This window comes from Neofelis nebulosa, chromosome 16 (genome assembly GCF_028018385.1).
Source record: "Neofelis nebulosa isolate mNeoNeb1 chromosome 16, mNeoNeb1.pri, whole genome shotgun sequence".
Lineage (NCBI taxonomy): Eukaryota > Metazoa > Chordata > Mammalia > Carnivora > Felidae > Neofelis > Neofelis nebulosa.
The window spans coordinates 18,259,404-18,277,174 of NC_080797.1; the positions used below are offsets into that span (position 1 = coordinate 18,259,404).

The following is a 17,771-nucleotide window of genomic DNA, read 5'->3' on the forward strand; positions in this document are numbered from 1 at the left end:
TAAATTATTGCAGATTTGGCCAGTAAGCGCCCCTTCAAGCTGATATCTGTGTCCTTTCGACACTTTCCCATCCCGGGTCTTGTTTTTGGTTTTTGTTTTGTTTTGTTTTGTTTTGTTTTAAGCACCTTCTTACTTTCTACCTCTTCTGATCCGGCCCTGGAATCAGCCATTTCTCCCAAGAGCCTTGGTTCCTTTCAGAGGGGAATGGCATTTTAAACAGAAATCTGGCTGTGTGCAGGGTATACGGATCGCCAGCAGGGCCTCTCAGGACCACACCAGGAGATGCCTGTGTGTGTACCCGGAGGCACGTCTGAATTTGTCAGCACCTCTTCTACGCACACATGAAAATATGTGATTTTGTCTCAATACTTCTAGTTCCGTTTGAGCAGCTCAGGTTCGTTCTTTCCTTTCCCCTTTTCTGTGTGAGTGAGAACCTTTCCCAGCAGGGAGACACTTGCTTATGTATCGCTTACTTGTCCACGTAACCACCCTCCACCTGCCACCTCCACAGCCCAGTCCTGCCCCGGAGCCCTGTGTCCTCGGAGGCTCCGTGGCCTCGGCACAGGTCTCTCGTTGCCGCCAGGCAGACCGCCCCCCCCCCGCCACCCCCTCCTCCGACCTGGGAGGGGGAGCCGGGGTGCAGCGTAGAACTCGGGGGAGGGGGGGGGCGGGCCGGCTCAGGCAGCGAGCTCCTCGGATCCCTCCTCCTCCGTCTCCGGGCAAAGAGGAGCTGGTGGGCTGCACACCAGTGCCTCCCGCTGCCTCTCACACCGCGGCCCGGTCCACAGCCCTTCATGTACGGGGACTACATTGCCTACGACTGCTGGCTGGGGAAGGTCTACGACTTAAAGAACCAGATCATCCTGAAGCTGTCCAACGGTGCCAGGTACACAGCTCACCCGTGATACGGGGCCACCCGCGGGCCGGGGAGGGCCGAGGGTGTCTTCTCGTGGGGCCTGCGGTGACGCGCGCTGCTGGCTCTGGGGGCCCGCCCCTGGGCTGGTCTCCTGTCGCCCTGGCCTAATTTAGAGCATCTGTTGGGGGTTGGTGCTTTATTTTCGATCATTTTTAATGGTAGTCAGTACTCGGGGGTCGGGGCCTTGTTTGTCTCGGGGGAACCACTTGGACCGGTGTGTCCGTCACTGTGCCCTGGTGGAGACCAAACCCGTGTTCGCTGTTTCAGGTGCTCCATGAACACAGAAGACGGCGCCAAGCTCTATGACGTCTGTCCCCACGTCAGCGACTCTGTACGTTTGCTCCACCCAGGCAGGCTTCTCCGGGGGCGGGCTTGGAGGGGACAGAGTCTCTTGTTCCTCTGCCCTCTGGGCCGCGCAGGAAGAAGGACTTCTTAGCAGAGAGCTGCGAGCTAGCCCGGGCTAAGCAGACGCCGCTTCTAGGCAGAGTGGTTTCCGAGAAAAGGGGTGGGTGCGTACAAAAAGGTCTAGAAGTCTAGACCTGGACAGAAAGTATTAGAACTTCTCTTTGCCTTTTGTTAACTGTATGTTTTCTTTAACAAATAGCGACTCTTCGGTATTAGAGTAGTACACTGTGTTGTTACAGTCGGATATTTTAGAGCGATAGTATGTGACTGTTTATAAGTAAGTATGGGAAGGGCGCATGATCAGGCCGGTGTGGGGACTCCTGCCCTCTAGAGCCCTCAAAGTGTCACCCTTGACCAACAACACTGACCTGGCCTGAGAGCTTGTTGGAATGAGTCAGGTGTACGTTCTAGTGAGCTCCCTGGGTGATTTATGTGCATTTTAGATGCGATGCGTGCTGCTCCGGAGCCCTAGGGTCTGTCTCAGCTTAGAGGGCTGGGGAGCATGCAGGTGTGAGGTGAGGCAGGCGTAGATGCAGAGAGCACTGTCCCCTGGGCGGGTGCCACTCATAAGGACTTTCTCTCTGGCCCCACATCCTGCAGGGTCTCTTCTTTGATGACTCCTATGGCTTCTACCCGGGCCAGGTGCTCATCGGCCCCGCCAAGATCTTCTCTAGCGCCCAGTGGCTGTCTGGGGTCAAGCCTGTGCTCAGCACGAAGAGCAAGTTCCGTGTGGTGGTGGAAGAGGTAAGGCTGGGGTGGGGCCGGGGCCTCAGCCTCTGCGCCCTGGCGCTGAGCTCTTACCACTCCCTTGCTGTCTGCTCGGAGGACCAAGAGGCCCCTTAGCCCTCTTGATCTGAAAGGGCTTTAAGGATAGAGGGAAGCCAGGGCGTGGTCTTGGGGTAACTGCTAGGCAGGTGTCCCCCAGCCTGACCCAGCAAGGTGGCACAGCGGTGAGTGGTGGACCCACCGGGCCCTGACAGGGTGGGGATCCGTGGGGTGAGGCTGTAGTTGTTACAGGCGGGGCCTGCTCTGGGGGTGTCCTACTTGGTCGTAGGCCGTGAAGATCCATCTGGCTTCCTGCTCCGGAGGTCAGGTGGGCTCCGGGGCAGCTGCTTAACTGAGAAAGCCGTCAAGCTGCCGACTAAGGCCCTGTCCCACCCGCCATCCCCAGGTGCAGGTCGTAGAGCTAAAAGTCACATGGATTACCAAGAGTTTCTGTCCAGGGGGCACGGACAGCGTCAGCCCCCCGCCCTCTGTCATTACCCAGGAAAACCTAGGCAGGTGAGTGGCTCCAGCATGCCCACTCCAGCGACCCCGGTAGCGTGCCCTGCTCGTGTCTCTGGACCCAAGTGAGAGCCGTGGGGGGGCCGAGATCACCGTTGGTCCAGCCCTCACTTCTCTCCCTCCCAGGGTGAAGCGTCTCGGATGCTTTGACCATGCTCAGCGGCAGCTTGGGGAGCGCTGTCTGTATGTCTTCCCAGCCAAGGTAGAGCCGGCCAAGATTGCCTGTGAATGTCCAGAAAAACACTGCGCCCAGGGGGAGGGCTCTATGGCCAAGAAGGTACGTCCTTGGGGTTGGGATAGGTGGGCGTTTGAGGAACTGGCCGTGAGCTATTTCCACGGCCGGGAAGGACGGTCTGTGCTTTAGGCCTTGGGGGGCAGCCCCGATCACCTTGCAGGCCACCTCGATGTGTATCGCTGCCCCCCTCCCCCCCAAGCTGCCTGGGTGTCCCACACGCCCAGGGTGGGGCCAGGGGCGCCCTGCTGCTCCACAGCCCCCGTGCCTCCTGCTCCGCCCTCACAGGTGAAGCGCCTGTTGAAGAAGCAGGTGGTGAGGATCATGTCCTGCTCCCCGGACACGCAGTGCTCCCGAGACCATTCCATGGAGGACCCGGGAAAGAAAGGAGGGGCCAAGGCCAAGAGCGAAACGGGGTCCGTCAGCCCCGAGGAGACGCCCGATGGGGCCGCCAGCCCGGTGGAGATGCAGGATGAGGGCCCAGAGGAGGCCCAGGACGCGGGGGAGCAGCTGCCCCCCTTCCTGCTGAAGGAAGGTGGCGACGACAGGCTGCACTCGGCAGAGCAGGACGCGGACGACGAGGCCGCCGATGACACGGATGACACCAGCTCGGTGACCTCCTCCGCCAGCTCCACCACCTCCTCCCAGAGTGGCAGCGGCACAAGTAGAAAAAAGAGCATCCCCTTGTCCATCAAGAACTTGAAGCGGAAACACAAGCGGAAGAAGAATAAAATCACTCGTGACTTTAAGCCGGGGGACAGGTAAACCCAGAGGCGCCCTCCCCCTCCTGGCTGAGTGTCCGGCCTGAGGCTGTCCGTGTGGCTCCCGCACACGCAAGCACGGTCTGCGACCCCCACGCAGGCTCGGGGGGGGGGGGGGGCCCAGCTGAGGCCGCGTAGGTGCCTGGCCTTGGCCTGCGTGGAGAGGAGAGCTCTGGGAGTGGGGCCGGCAGGTGGCATGGAGGCACCGTGTGGGCCCCGAGCCTGGCCTCCGGGACCGCGTTCACCGGGCTCTCCCCAACGAGGCCTCAGAGGAGGTCCCGGGGCACGGGACGTGCGGGGGAGCATTCACGGACCTGTCTTTCCTCCTTCTTTCCTTGCCTGTTGCGTGCGGCCCGGCCGACCGGATGCCCCGCGCCTGCAGGGTGGCGGTGGAGGTGGTGACCACCATGACCTCGGCAGACGTGATGTGGCAAGACGGCTCCGTGGAGTGCAACATCCGCTCCAACGACCTCTTTCCCGTGCACCACCTGGACAACAACGAATTCTGCCCCGGAGACTTTGTGGTGGACAAGCGAGGTAGTGCCGGCCCCAGAAGGCCGCCCAGCCGAGGGCCCGGGCAGCGCTTGGGAGGGAGGGGCCGGAGGTTTCGGGCTCAGGGAGGAGACGCCCCCTTTGAAGAACTTCTTCAAGGACTGGGGCAGCCTTCTCTGGCCTCTGCCAGCCTGGCAGAGGACACGGGTCCTGTGCCCTGTGCCCTGCGATGTAGTGGGGGCGGGGGGGGGGGTGCGCGGCAGGGCTCCTTAGCCCTCAGTCACGTTCCCTCCTCCGGTTTCCCAGTCCAGACCTGTCCAGATCCCGCCGTCTACGGCGTGGTGCAGTCTGGGGACCACGTGGGCCGCACCTGCATGGTGAAGTGGTTCAAGCTGCGGCCCAGTGGTGATGACGTGGAGGTATGCGCAGCCCCCGCGTCTTCCGTCAGGGTGGGCTCTGGTGGGCTGGCTGTAAGGCCCGTGGGCTCATGACAACCCATCCCGTGCTCCAGCTGATTGGAGAAGAGGAGGACGTGAGCGTCTACGACATTGCTGACCACCCTGACTTCCGGTTCCGCACCACGGACATTGTCATCCGCATCGGCAATACTGAGGATGGAGCTCCTCACAGGGAGGATGAGGTCTGCCTGCCCCCCCCCCCCCCCACCCAGTTCATGGCCTCCATGCCGGCTCCCCGCCCCAGGCAGCATCTGCGATCCCCGGAGTTGCCACCGGGTGGCTCCAGGAGACCAGACCTGCAGGTCTCCTCTGGGCTCCGCGTGCCCTCGCGTGCGCCTCCACAAGGATTTGCCTGCCTGTCAGGATCAGACTGCACGTAGCTGCTCCCTGAGCCCCAGTGGTTCTGTTTAGTGGGGAAGTCCGACTCCTGGTCCTGAGTGCCGTGGGGGCACTGGAGAGGCTGGGGGAGGGGGCGTCCAAGCAGTGCCTTGGCGAGCAGGTGGGAGCATCAGGTGGGGTCAAGCCGAGGAAGAGCAGGAACCCCGTCCCGAGAAGGTCGGGAAGCCCAGGGAGGGCAGAATGCTGAGCGGGAAGGGAGTTAACAGGGGCTTGGTGTCTGGCTGCCGGTGCCGGAGCCAGAGGGCCCCACGCTTGAGCTGCTCACCGTATGCGGCCTCGGGCTGGCACCCGTGTCCCTTCTCACGGCCTCGCCCTTGTCACCCATTGCCGGAGCTCCCTTTTGGAGGTGATCTGGCCCTCACCCTTCAGAGAGATGCTCCCTTGACCCTGTCCCGTTGCCCTGCAGCCATCAGTTGGCCAGGTGGCCCGTGTGGACATCAGCAGCAAGGTGGAGGTGGTGTGGGCTGACAACTCAAAGACCATCATTCCTGCCCCAGGTAAGCCCCTGCTGAGGCCCAGACCGTCACCGTGGCAGCTGGGCTGGGAGCCGTGGCTCGTCTCCTGTCGCTCACGGAGCAGGGAGACAGGCTCTCGGGTCTTCCCGGTGAGGGTCTCTTCTTTGGGGCGTCTGGGTCTCAGAGAGCGCCTGAGAGGAAGGAGCTATCCCATGCAAAACTGTGGTGTGGGCAGTCCGGAGAACAGAGGGGCAGCCCACAGCTGGCCCGTAGTCTTGTCCCACCTGGAAGGTTCCCCAGGTTGCCAGGTGTGTGCAGATTTTCACAAGCTTTCCAGATCTGCCTGTGTCCCCATCTCACTGTGCTGAGAAACACAGGTTACTTCCTATAGGAGATAGAGCCTTTCCCACCAACAGTCCTAGGAAAACTCTTCACACGTCAGCAAGAGAAAGGAGAAGAGCTGGCCCCTAGTCCCAGCCCCTGCTGGTGGGCTCTGAGCAGCAAAGCTATTCTCAGTACCGTTTCCCTCCCCCCTTGTGTGAGCTGATCTGCATGCCCCAGCTCCCCTCTCCTGGCACCTTCACGGGGTAGGGGAGGGAGTGACTCACTCACCCCCTCGTCCGGGCGGCCATTCCAGGGTACGGGAACAGGATGTGACACAGGCCAGCTCTGCTGAACCTCCCCCCCGCCATCGCACGTTCTCAGCTACCCATGCAGCCCCGCGGAGGTGGCTGACCTGAATCCTCTAGGGGAGGGGCCGGATTTGCCATCAAGGTCAAATGGTGGCCAAGGGGTGCACACAGGGGCAGGGGAGGCTGGAACAGCCTTTGGCCGTTGGTTGGGGTTTTGAGCTCCGCCCCCCCTCCCCCCCGCAGTGGGTGTGGGACAGGCAGAGGCGCCTTCTAGAGACCCGGGGACCAGCTAGTGCAGAGAGACCCAACTACAGAGTTGAGAACAGGAGAGGGGGAACGGGTGGAAGGGGCCTGCCGAGGCCTCGACGCACCCAGTCACCATCCGCTCTGAGGGTCGGGACGGGCCCCCAGAGTGAGGGCCCCGGAGCGCCCAGCAGAGCCTCTCTGAATTGCCTGTCGTCGCCCCCCCCCCCCCCCCCCCCCCAGCACTTGTACAACATTGAGTCTGAGATTGAGGAGTCGGACTATGACTCGGTGGAAGGCAGCACCAGCGGGGCGTCCTCGGATGAGTGGGAGGACGACAGTGACAGCTGGGAGACAGACAACGGGCTGGTGGAGGATGAGCACCCCAAGATAGAGGAGCCCCCCCATCCCGCCCACTGAGCAGCCGGCGGCCCCCGAGGAGGACAAGGGGGTAGTGATCAGCGAAGAGGCTGCCACGGCCGCCATTCAGGGGGCCGTGGCCATGGCTGCCCCCGTGGCTGGGCTGATGGAGAAGGCTGGCAAAGACGGGGCCCCCGAAGAGCTTCCGGGAGCTGAAAGAGGCCATCAAGATCCTGGAGAGCCTCAAGAACATGACTGTGGAGCAGCTTCTGACAGGCTCGCCCCACCTCCCCCACAGTGGAGCCGGAGAAACCGACTCGGGAGAAGAAGTTTCTGGATGACATCAAGAAACTGCAGGAAAATCTCAAGAAGACCCTGGACAACGTGGCCATCGCAGAGGAGGAGAAGATGGAGGCGATGCCAGACACGGAGCGCAAGGAGGAGAAGCCGGAAGGGCAGTCACCCGTGAAGGCCGAGTGGCCCAGCGAGACCCCGGTGCTCTGTCAGCAGTGCGGCGGCAAGCCCGGAGTCACCTTCACCAGCGCTAAGGGCGAGGTCTTCTCAGTGCTGGAGTTCGCGCCCTGTGAGTTCACCTTGTTTTTGTTGCCAGATCTGGAGGCCGGGTGGCCAGCTGCCGCCTGAGGGGAGGAGGCCACGTCCCCGGTGTGGTCACTGGTGCTGATGCCAGGCTGGCGGGTGCGAAGCACGTGGGGTTATCCCCCCGTCCGGGGCGCACACCCAGCAGCCGGCCGCTCCCTCGGGGCCGGGCTTCCCAAGGGCGGCAGCTGTGTTTCCAGATAGAGCTCTCAGGGGCTTGCCGTTAGCGATTGACCGCTCTTTCTTGCCTTGTAGCAAATCACTCTTTTAAGAAAATTGAGTTCCAGCCTCCGGAAGCCAAGAAGTTCTTCAGCACGGTACGGAAGGAGATGGCGTTGCTGGCTACCTCGCTGCCTGACGGCATCATGGTCAAGACCTTCGAGGACAGAATGGCAAGTAGCCCGGCGTGGGCCTGGCAGCTGCAGACGTGCTCGTGTGGGTGCTTGGTACCCAGGGGGCCGCGGGACCCGGCAGCACCTGGGAGGCCGTCCGCACCCCTCACGGGGCAGGACCCCCGCACGTGTGTCCGGATCGCATGGCTCCTCCCTTTCTCCCTCCTGTTAAAAGTCAGTTTTGAAGCACAGAGCTTTACCTGAGTCCTGTTCTCTTGAAATATTACAACGTTGTGGAAAAGGCGAAAGTTGCCTTTGAGCAATCCTCACCCCGCCCCCGGGAGTCACGACTGGGTTTTGTGGGTCTCCTTATAGGAGACCCTCTTTTCATGTCTTTACCTTCTCATGTGTCCCCATAGACACTTCGTGTGATTTGTTTTACGTGAACAGCCCGTCCTCGTACATGTCACCTGCGGGTTGCTTGTTTCACTCAATCGGGGAATTTTTTAGACCCACCCCCCATGTTGATGGATGTCGATCCAGTTCGTTCTTTTTTAGCTACAGAATAGCGTCCCGTCACGCGGCCATGCCGCATTGCGTTTTCCACTCCTGTCTTCATGGCTCAGGCCCAGGGTTGAGTCCTGCCACCAGAGGCCGTGTGAGCACCTCCTCGTTCCAGGTGCAGGCCAGCCCGGTCCGCCTGGCCCCTCATTTATCCAGCACGCTTACCAGGCGCCTGCTGTGTGCTGGGCCTCGTGCGAGACCCTGAACCTACTCTGACCTGGGCCCCAGCCCAGCCCTGGTGAAAGGGGCCCTAGGACAGAAGACAGGCGCTGTTCAGACCTTCTTGCCGCAGGCCGGAAACCACAGAGCAGGGCTGGGGTCTCCACAGGGTCGGTGCTGCTCCGGGTTCTTAACGACACTTTGGCTTGTTCTTGGATTTTAGTAAAACTTGTGAAATTCCCGGCTGGTCTCAGCTGTGCTGACAGAAGGGACTAGCATGTTTTCCAAGTCTCACTCGGAGGGACGGGGAAGCAGTGCCTTCTCTTGAGGCCCACAGGGCGGCCGCATGGGAAAGCGCGGGAGAGGGTGCTGTCGGTCCAGTCGGCACTCCGCCCTCGCCATTCTGTCACCCCGTGTTCCGAGCACGGGTCTGGCTGCCAATGCTGCGACTCCGCCGGCACGCACACAGATCTTGAGCATCTGTGGGGCATCTGCCCGGTGACTTAGTGACCTGAGTCTCTGGCACTCTGCCACCGTTTCTGCTGGAATTCCAGATCCCCTATCCCTCCGGTTCCCAAAAGCAGGTAGAGCCTTGCCGCCCTAGGATGTCCTTTCATTTTCTAACTGGTTGTGATTATTGTTGGTCTTCATGGGGGTGGAGGTCAGGGCAGGTGTTTTAAAGAGTAAAAATAAAAGTAATGAAGGACTCCTGGGTGACTCAGTCGGTCAAGTGTCTGACTCTTGGTTTTGACTCGGGGCGTGATCTCACAGTGGTGAGATCGAGCCAGCCCCATCAGGCTCTTCGCTGACAACACAGAGCCTGCTTGGGATTCCCTCTTTCTCTCTCTCTCTCTCTCTCTCTCTCTCTCTCTCTCTCTCTCTCTCTCCTCTCTCTCTCTCTCTCTCTCTCTCTCCCCTTCTCCCTCTCCCTCTCCCTCTCCCCATCCCTCCATCCCTCCCCCTCTGCTCCTCTTTCGTTCATGCTCTCTCTCAAAATAGATAAATAAAAAAAACTTTTTAAAAGGCAGAAAGAAAAGCATCCATTTAAAACAATTTTTAAAAATAAGGGGCACCTGGGTGGCTCAGTTGGTTAAGCGGCCGACTTCGGCTCAGGTCATGATCTCGCGGTTCATGAGTTTGAGCCCCGCATCAGGTTCTGTGCTGACAGCTCAGAGCGTGGAGCCTGCTTCGGATTCTGTGTCTCCCCCTCTCTCTCTGCCCCCGCCCCTGCTCAGGCACCATCTCTCTCTCTCTCTCTCTCTCTCTCTCTCTCTCTCTCTCTCTCAAAAATAAACATTAAAAAAATTTGTTTTAATAAAAAAATTTTTTAAAATAAAAGTAATGACTTAACGGGAAAAAAAAGCCTGGTAAAATAAACACAACTTTGGATAATTCTATTTACGCCTTGAGTTAAAAGACGCCGCGTGGCTCTGCACAGAGATATTTACGTTTAGCTTCTCCATAGCTGGTAGTGTCTGGAGCCACGCGGACACGTGCGCTGCAGCCCACCCCCCCGACCTCAGCCCTCCCTCCCTCCCTCTAGGACCTCTTCTCAGCCCTGATCAAGGGCCCCACTCGCACCCCCTACGAGGACGGCCTCTACTTGTTTGACATCCAGCTCCCCAACATCTACCCAGCCGTGCCCCCCCACTTCTGCTACCTCTCCCAGTGCAGTGGCCGCCTGAATCCCAACCTGTATGACAACGGGAAGGTGTGCGTCAGCCTCCTGGGCACCTGGATCGGAAAGGTGACTACGGTGCCAGGAGCCGGGTGGGAACGGGGGAGGGCGGCGGGGGGGGGGGGGGGGGGGGGGGCGGGGGGGGAGGGCGGGGTGTCGGGGCCGGAGCTGACGAGGCTGTGCGCGTGTGCATTCCAGGGCACAGAGAGGTGGACGAGCAAATCCAGCCTCCTCCAGGTGCTCATCTCCATCCAAGGTACGGCGGGCAGGGTGCGGGGCACCGGTGGGGAGAGCCGCTGGAGGGTGCGGTGCTGCTGGCCTCCGTGTCCTCCCCGTCCCGTCCCGCCTGTAGCTCTGGCCGGCCCTGGAGTTCTCGGGCCGGCCCTGACGGGCTTCTCACCTCCCCCCACCCCCACCCCCAGGTCTAATCCTGGTGAATGAACCGTACTACAACGAGGCGGGCTTCGACAGCGACCGGGGCCTGCAGGAGGGGTATGAGAACAGTCGCTGCTACAACGAGATGGCGCTCATCCGCGTGGTGCAGTCCATGACCCAGTTGGTGCGGCGGCCGCCCGAGGTCTTCGAGCAGGAGATCCGGCAACACTTCAGCACCGGTGGCTGGCGGCTGGTGAACCGCATCGAGTCCTGGCTGGAAACGCACGCCCTGCCGGAGAGGGCCCAGGCGCTGCCCAACGGGATCCCCGAGGACAGCGGCTCCCCGGAGCCGCCCGCCGTGGCCGAGCTCTCAGACCACGGCCGAGAGGAAGCCGAGGACGGAGGGCTGTTCCCCGGAGAGGCCTCCCAGGGCTCAGACTCGGAGGGCGGCGCCCAGGGCCTGGCCTCGGCCAGCAGGGACCGCACAGACCAGACTTCGGAGGCAGCGCCCGACGCCCCGGTGCCCCCCAGTGTCAGACCAAAGAAGCGGAGGAAGAGCTACCGGAGCTTCTTGCCCGAGAAGAGCGGCTACCCTGACATCGGCTTCCCTCTCTTCCCACTCTCTAAGGGTTTCATCAAGAGCATCCGGGGTGTCCTGACGCAGTTCCGGGCCGCTCTGCTAGAGGCGGGCATGCCTGAGAGCGCGGGGGACCAGTAGCCGCCGGCCCTCGAGGAAGAAGCGTCGCGCGGGGAGAGGCCAGCCGCTGCCCGCTCGCTCCCTCCCCCGGAACCTTCCATCTTCCCGTTTTCTCCTCTGTCCCCAACGCGAAAGCCCCTCGCTGCCCTCTCCCCGAGGTGAGTTTGATGCTGAAGTGCAAGAAGTTTCATGAGATGCTGCCGTTTCTTTTCCGAAGCAATCTTCCAACAGGCCGGTGCCCTGTGGCAAAGAGAATCTGAAACCTGTTGCTGATTTTCCACTTGTCACCCAGGCAGGGCGTCCCGGCACTTGCTCCCTCGCTGTCCCCATCTCAAGGCGGAGGTGGGGTCTTCCTAGGGCCTGGCTCGGGGGCTCGCTCTGCCCCACGAGCCGTGCAGCTCAGCCGCAGGATGAGTGGGTGTGCCTTGCATGAAGTGTGGGTTGCTCCAGCGTTTCCCCCCTCGTCCCTTTCAACCTCTTCGGTGCCCCACAGCGTTCCCCCCGTTCCTGGGTCCTCCCGCTGCCACCGCCACCAGATCCTCCCTTGTCTCCCCCCCCACCCCACCCCCCTCCACCCCCAGCTGGGGAGTTGTGGCTGCCTTCGCCGACTCCTGGCTCTGCTCTGGACCTTTCACAGGATAACCCTCAGGCTGTTGAACTTGCTCTCTCAGAGAGGTTGGGACCAGGCTGGGTTCAGGGTGACACCCGGGAGAGGTGGTGGTGGCCCTTGCGCATAACATGGAATGAGGACCAGGTTGCTGCTGGAAAAGAAGACAGCTGTAGGTGCCTTGCTCTTGCGTCCCAGGTGGCTGGGGGCTCCGCAGTGCTGGCATGCCGGCCTCACCGCTTGGGCCGAAGCCGGTCTGCTCCCTGCCCCGTCCCGCCCCGGGGGCCCTAGGAGGCAGGGCAGCGGCACAGACAAGGCCGGGGCAGGTGCTGGGGCCCCTCCCGCAGACTCTGCCCCTCCCACCATCACATGCTAACCCTGGGAGGTGACATAGAAGGAACCGGCTCTTTCTTTCTCTCTCTCTCTCTCTCTCTCTCTCTCTCTCTCTCTCTCTCTTTCTCGGTTGAGGATGAGGCCTCCTGTTGCTTACAAACCCTGCAGGCTCAATCTGGGGAGAGAGAGGTGGCCGACAGGGGTTCTCCTCCCTCGCAGAGACAGGCCCAGAGGTTTACAAGTTTTCTAAGCTTTTGATAATGTGAAGCTCCAGGTTAAGAGGATGCTGTTGAGCACATTGCAGCTATGTAATTTTTGGTGTATGTATGTAATATTTAAGGTTGAAAGAAAATAAATCTCAAAAGCAAAGATATTAACTCTTATTAGAAAAAAAAAGACAAAAAAAAAAAAAGAAGCCAAAGCATGATGCGTCTTGTCCGCCTTCCGCTGGCTCCACACCTGTGCTGTGCCGTAACCACCCGGCGGGCAGCGGCCGCAGGGAAGGACGGAGCCGGGCCGCGGCATTTGGAGCCCTGAGTCGGTATCTTGTGTGACAAACATCTAGAGTGGTGGGGCTGTGCTTCCCGGTGCGCTGTTCATGTGGAGATGTGAATGCCTACTGCTTACGATATCTGTATAAAGTGCTGTGTGATTAAACTTTTTTTTTACTTGCATTTTTTTCGTTTGGCTCATTACAATGTACAAAAAAGACAAGGTGGCACCATTAAACCTGCCTCTGCCATTCATCTGGGCTCTGTCGCCTTTCTTCCCCTCTGGGGCACCTCACGCACACCTCCCCAGGGGAAGGCAAGACCGGTTGCCAGGAAGGTTCACGGCAGCGGCACCTTGCACCCACCCGGTCTGCTTCTGAGCCTTCTGCGCGTCCAGTCCTAGGACTCACTGGCGGCCGGGGGGGCCGGGAGCCCGGGACCTAGTTCAGCGGGTCAGTGCTGTCGTTCGTGGGCAGGGCTCGCGTCCCATTCTTCAAGGGCCAGTGTTGGGCAATGTCTGCCAGCAGCGGCTGGGGTCCCGGGGGCCTGTAATTGACCGGCCCGGCCGGGTCAACTCCTTCCAGATGCTGGGGGAGCGGACATCCGAGCACCTGGCCTGGGCTTTACGCCAAAACGGTGACCAGCTTGGGGGCCTGGTTTGTGCCCCTCCTGCTGTTTCCTTTTAACTCCTGCCCATGGGGGGATAGGGGCAGGGTAGGGTAGAGGAGGTGGAGGAGGCTGGGGGAGCCCTAGAGCCCTCACTGGAGGGATAAGACTCCTTTCCAAAGGGAGTAACTACCTCCCATTTTGACTTTGTTGCCAATTTCCCTAATGCCCCCGAAATCGGAGACATTTTCCCTTTTTTGCGGAGACTAACTGGCTGTGTGGCCCTGGGTAAGACACTAGATCTGAGTGTCTGTCTTCCATATGGGGTTAGGCGGTTGGCTGAGCTCCCTGGCTTCTCCCAGGCCAAAGGCGGGATGGGATGATCATTGGGGCAGGGCCCTAACCTCCGCAAAAAAAGAAAAAAAGGAAAACCCGGACTAGCCCTGGTCCCGTGCCCACCACCAAAATGACTATTAGCAGGGGTCAGTATCCTGCCGTGTCCAATCCAGGAGGCACCACTGGGCATCGCTAACGTTAAGTTCTAGACCCCACTCCCTCCCCAACACCTGGAATAATACCAGTAGGCTGGGAGGGTCACTTTATTTGTGTTTTGATTCATGGGGTGGGGCTCCCAGGACAAAACGGGACTGGCTCCCATAGGCAGGGGCGGGGGGGGGGGGGGGGGGCAACCGGCTGGGCTCCTGGTCCAGAGCCTCATTCTGGCCTTTGGGAGGCAGAGCCCGGCCTTCCAAAGCAAGTCCTCCGCCTTCCCACCTTCTCCAGGGGTCCGCTTGCTCCTCCTCCCCACCACCACACGAGCTGGGGACAGGCCCTCCGGTCCTGGGGGAAGGGGAGAGGATCCTGAGCTCGGAGTAGACCAAGCAGGCTAAGGCACGACAAGGCCCGTGGAGTCATAAGGGCTTTTCTGGAGGGGATCCCCGCCGAGGCTTCTGGCCGGGTGGGGGCTCCGCGCAGCCACTGACCATCCAGATGCAGTTCTCGTGCACCTGGCCCTGCACAGCCTCGCTGACCAACAACTCCCCGTCGGCGGCAAACACACCCTTTCCATCCTTGGGCTCCAGGCGGAAGGCGACCACGGGCGCGTACACCAAGTAGGGACAGGCCTGCTCCAAGTGCCTCCCCTTCTCCATGGCCAGGAAGAGGCGCAGCAGCGTGGCCCGAGACACGCCCGCCCGCACGTAGAACAGGTGCATGGTGCCGGCGGCAGAGCGGCCCATCGGGGCAGCGAACATCTCGCTGCCCAGGTGCGAGTGCAGCAACGCCAGCACCAGCACGAAGTCCTGCTCCGGCACCACCGTCCAGTGCGCGGGCACCGGCTCCTCCAGGGGTACGAGGTGCGCGTCCGTGGGGCCCTGCTGCTCCTGCCGGTCCACTGCAGGGGAGGCGGGCACCCCGGGGACCCCCCTTCCTGCGGGGAGGTAGGCCAGTCGGCCCCGGTACACGCGCAGCGCCGCCAGGCGCAGGAAGGTGCCCAGAGTGAAGCGGAGCTCCCCGAGGCGCCGAAACTTCTCGCTCTCCAGATCCACATCAGCGATGAAGCCCCAGGACAGGCTAAGCACGGAGAAGACGCGCAGCCCCGAGGCGGTCTGCAGTGACAGGAGGTTCATGGGCTCCAGCAGCCGGCGGCACAGCAGCAGGGTGCAGTTGGTCAAGAGGTCCTCGTTAGTCACCTGCTCGTAGCTGCGGGGGGGGGCGAGAGGTCGGAGGGAGTGAGGCCGGAGCCCTCGCGCATCCTCCCCTTCCGCCGCAGGCAAAGCAACACCGGGTCCCTAGGGAGTTAGTCGGTAGGAATGACAGAGGGAGTAGGTGGAGGCAGCCAGCTGGAGTGACCGAGAGAGGGCCCCAGAACACAGCGTGGAGGCTCCCGAGAAGAGGGAACAGAAGTTACCCTGGGATACGGGGACTTAGAAAAGAAAACCTGGCAGGAGGGTGGCATGGAGGAGAAACTGAGGCCCCCTCGGACCCTGGGCTCTCACCCGGCATAATGGTTCAAAGAAGCTGCCAGTGCGTTGCCGGAGCCGGCTGGGAGGCTACACAGGGGCTTCCGGATGGCAGTCTCCCAGTCGGGCCGCTCCATGAGCCCGTTCACCACCTGTTGGAGCACGGGTGGCCTCAGCCTGGGGAGCACCCCGCCCCCCACCACCCACACCCAGTCTCTTGGGGCGGGCCTCACCTCGTACATCAGCCCGTCTCCAGACATGACCACCAGCGCGTCCCAGCGCCCCAGCTCCAACCCCTGCACCAGCTCCCGAGCGTGGTTCCGACGCTCTGTGGAGAGACCGGGTGGCCCCGAGGGTATGTATGGGGGACAGTGGCCGGGATTGCTCCCTGCCACCCCTCGGGGAGGCACTCACCAGTGAGCATCAGCGTGAAGGAGATGCCGGCCTGGGCCAGCAGGGGCTGCACGTGGCTCCAGAAGAGCTGCAGCGCCTTGCCCTTGCCTCCGCGCGGGTTTAACAGGACCAGCACGCGGCACCGCTCGGGCAGCAGGCTCCCGCCGCCGCCCGCTGTAAAAACAAACCCCAAAAGGCCGCGTCCCCAACCGGCCACTAGGGGGCCGCGGATCACAAAAGGGGTACTTGGGGTGGAAACGTGGGGCCTGATGAACTCCCCCGGTAACTGATCCAACAGATCCCCGCCAGAGGCAGCGGCCTTCCAGGGGGGAGCTCCAGGAGCGGGAGGGAGCACCGTGCCCTTGCCACCCCGGCTCTTGGCTCACACCCGGCCAGCTTCTGGCCTCGTCGGGAAAAGTGTTTCGACTGTCCCCCAGCCAGCCCCTTCTTTTTTTGCCCAGCTGACTCTGGCCATTCTTCCTGGCAAGGGCGGAAGGGCCACCCACCCTCAGCCCCTCCCCCCCCCCCCCCGGGACCCCACAAACCTGGATCCATAACCTCGTCCCGCGGCTCCAGCTGCCAGGGCGCTCCCAGCGCCGTTGGGGGGCTGCCCGCGGCGGCGGCTCCTGCCTTCAGCTCCTTATCGGTGCCGCCCAGGCGGGCGACGCGGTGCGGGCTGAGGGGCTCGCCCTTCCCGCCCGGAGTCGGGGCCGCGGAGGTACCGGCGTCATCCCCTGCGGCTGCGGGATCTGAGGGAGAGGAGACAGCGCTGGCGGAGTCCCTGGCAGCCCCCAGAGATGGGCAGCGCCCAGCTAGATCCTCGGGCCGCGCGCGGGGAGCCGCGCTCTCTGGCATCGCCTAGTCCTCCGAGAGGTCCAAAGAGCCGAGGTCTGGCGCCACCAAGGGCGCCCCCGTCCTAGAACTGAGGTCCCCCCCCCCCCCCGCCCCTCCACTCTCAGAGGCGAAGGGTCTCTCTTCCTGGGGACTCTCCTCCCTGGGGGCCTCGGGTTCCGGTCCGACGATGAGGCACAGCCCCGTGGCTCTGTCGGTCGCACCAGCTCCTCACCCCCCGGGGACTGCCAGAGGGAGGGGAGTCCGGTTGCGTAAAAATCCCAGAACGTGAGCGGGCATCGCGGGGCGCGAAGTTGGGCGCGAGCGATCGCCGCCCCGAGCCACCCCCGGCGGGCCGGGGCCACAACCGCGAGCTCCAGAGCGGCGGGGGGTCGCCGCGCGCGCCTCCCGAGGCCCCGCGACGCTGCCCGGACGCGCGCCTTGCTCGTGGGAGCCGCGCCGGGGTCGCGCGAGGGCCGAGCCCGAGCCCCGCGGCCGGCCGTCGCCTCCCTCAGCCGAGCGCCGAGTGGGCGCCCAGGAGCCACGAGCGGCGAGAAGGCAGGGCGGGCGGCCCTACCCAGTCGGTCCGGTTTGCTGGGGAGGAGCCACCTCCGTTCCCTACAGTGGCCGAGGGCGGAACTCAGCTCGTCCCGGGCTCAGCCTCACGTCTGAGCGACGACCGGAGCGCCGGACTAACGCTGACTCCACGGCCCCGCCGCCTCTGGCCTCAAACTTTTAGCTCAACTTCGCCGCCAGGCGCCGCCGCGCTGGGAGGGCGCTGTGCCTCTGCGCCCGGCCTGGCCACACCCCGCGCTCCCCCGCGCTCCCGGGGGTGGGACCGGCGCCTGGCGCGGCCAGGGCCTGCCCGCCCCCGGCCTCCCGCACTGTCGGCGCCCGCGGCTCGGCCCCGCGCTGACGCTTGGCCGGATCTCGGGGCCCGGCCGCGCGCGCGCGCGCGCCCGCTGCTCAGACTGGGCGACCGGCGAGAAGGCGGCGCCGCGGCCCGGCTGGAGTCGGCGAGGCGCAGAGCCCGGGGTCCGGCCACGAGCGGCGGCCGCGAGCTCAGAGTCCCGGACGCGCAAGGGTGAACGCGCAGCGCGGGCCCCGCGCGAACTCGCCGCGCCGCCCGAAGTCCGAGCCGCCCCTGTGGGGCTCCAGGCGCGCGCGGCTCAGCGCTCCGGGCGGACCCTCGGCTGCCCCTGGACGCTGCGACCTCCCGCCCCGGGATCTTCCCCCTTCGTGCGCCCCACCGCAGCCCCCCGGAATTCGAGGCCCAGACCCCACCGGGTACCCCTCCTCTGTGCCGGGGCGTCTCTGCTGCCGCGCCCGTTCTCCCCCGGAGGATTATTTTTGGCTTCCCGGCGCGGCAGCCCGGTCGCGCAGCCACCGAGCCCACGGCAGTCAGGCGCGCCGTCGGGGGGCGGGGGGAGGGGACAGGGGACCCGCCGGGGTGGGGGGGTGGGGTGGGGGTGGGGTGGCTGCTGTCCGGAGGAGGGGGCCTTGTCAAGAA

General features: G+C 63.0%; 2 protein-coding genes across 4 annotated transcripts in view; one reads left to right on the plus strand and one right to left on the minus strand.

The window, feature by feature from the left end:
• The window catches only part of UBE2O (ubiquitin conjugating enzyme E2 O), a 58,219-nt gene extending 45,494 nt beyond the window's left edge, over nucleotides 1-12,725 (plus strand). The window contains 18 exon segments of the mRNA XM_058705227.1: nucleotides 789-886; nucleotides 1,184-1,247; nucleotides 1,922-2,065; nucleotides 2,493-2,602; nucleotides 2,732-2,882; nucleotides 3,126-3,598; nucleotides 3,981-4,135; nucleotides 4,397-4,509; nucleotides 4,602-4,730; nucleotides 5,354-5,433; nucleotides 6,511-6,676; nucleotides 6,678-6,824; nucleotides 6,826-6,918; nucleotides 6,920-7,220; nucleotides 7,490-7,626; nucleotides 9,833-10,036; nucleotides 10,166-10,223; nucleotides 10,390-12,725. Coding sequence (XP_058561210.1) covers nucleotides 789-886; nucleotides 1,184-1,247; nucleotides 1,922-2,065; nucleotides 2,493-2,602; nucleotides 2,732-2,882; nucleotides 3,126-3,598; nucleotides 3,981-4,135; nucleotides 4,397-4,509; nucleotides 4,602-4,730; nucleotides 5,354-5,433; nucleotides 6,511-6,676; nucleotides 6,678-6,824; nucleotides 6,826-6,918; nucleotides 6,920-7,220; nucleotides 7,490-7,626; nucleotides 9,833-10,036; nucleotides 10,166-10,223; nucleotides 10,390-11,060 — 3,294 coding nt within the window. The 3' untranslated portion in view covers nucleotides 11,061-12,725.
• Nucleotides 12,726-13,657: 932 nt separating this feature from the next.
• Nucleotides 13,658-16,997, minus strand: SPHK1 (sphingosine kinase 1). Of its 3 annotated transcripts, none has more exons than XM_058705224.1 (6): nucleotides 16,839-16,997; nucleotides 15,976-16,179; nucleotides 15,452-15,604; nucleotides 15,271-15,365; nucleotides 15,074-15,189; nucleotides 13,658-14,777 (listed from the first exon to the last, which is right to left on the minus strand). In XM_058705224.1, exons 2-6 carry the CDS (start codon nucleotides 15,983-15,985, stop codon nucleotides 13,988-13,990), a joined length of 1,164 nt encoding a protein of 387 aa, XP_058561207.1. In that variant the 5' UTR covers nucleotides 15,986-16,179; nucleotides 16,839-16,997; the 3' UTR covers nucleotides 13,658-13,987. The 3 variants fall into 3 exon arrangements, with proteins under 3 accessions (XP_058561207.1, XP_058561209.1, XP_058561206.1); XM_058705226.1 differs by lacking the exon at nucleotides 16,839-16,997 and adding an exon at nucleotides 16,497-16,808; XM_058705223.1 differs by lacking the exon at nucleotides 16,839-16,997 and having other exon boundaries at nucleotides 15,976-16,454.
• Nucleotides 16,998-17,771: the final 774 nt, after the last annotated feature.

Excerpts from the sequence above, each read along its gene's own strand:
- SPHK1 (XM_058705223.1), bottom strand. The coding sequence starts at position 16,285 with ATGCCAGAGAGCGCGGCTCCCCGCGCGCGGCCCGAGGATCTAGCTGGG. Across the intron at positions 15,605-15,975 it reads GGACGAGGTTATGGATCCAG|CGGGCGGCGGCGGGAGCCTG; the intron begins GTTTGTGGGGTC and ends TTGTTTTTACAG. Across the intron at positions 15,190-15,270 it reads GAGACGGGCTGATGTACGAG|GTGGTGAACGGGCTCATGGA; the intron begins GTGAGGCCCGCC and ends GTGCTCCAACAG.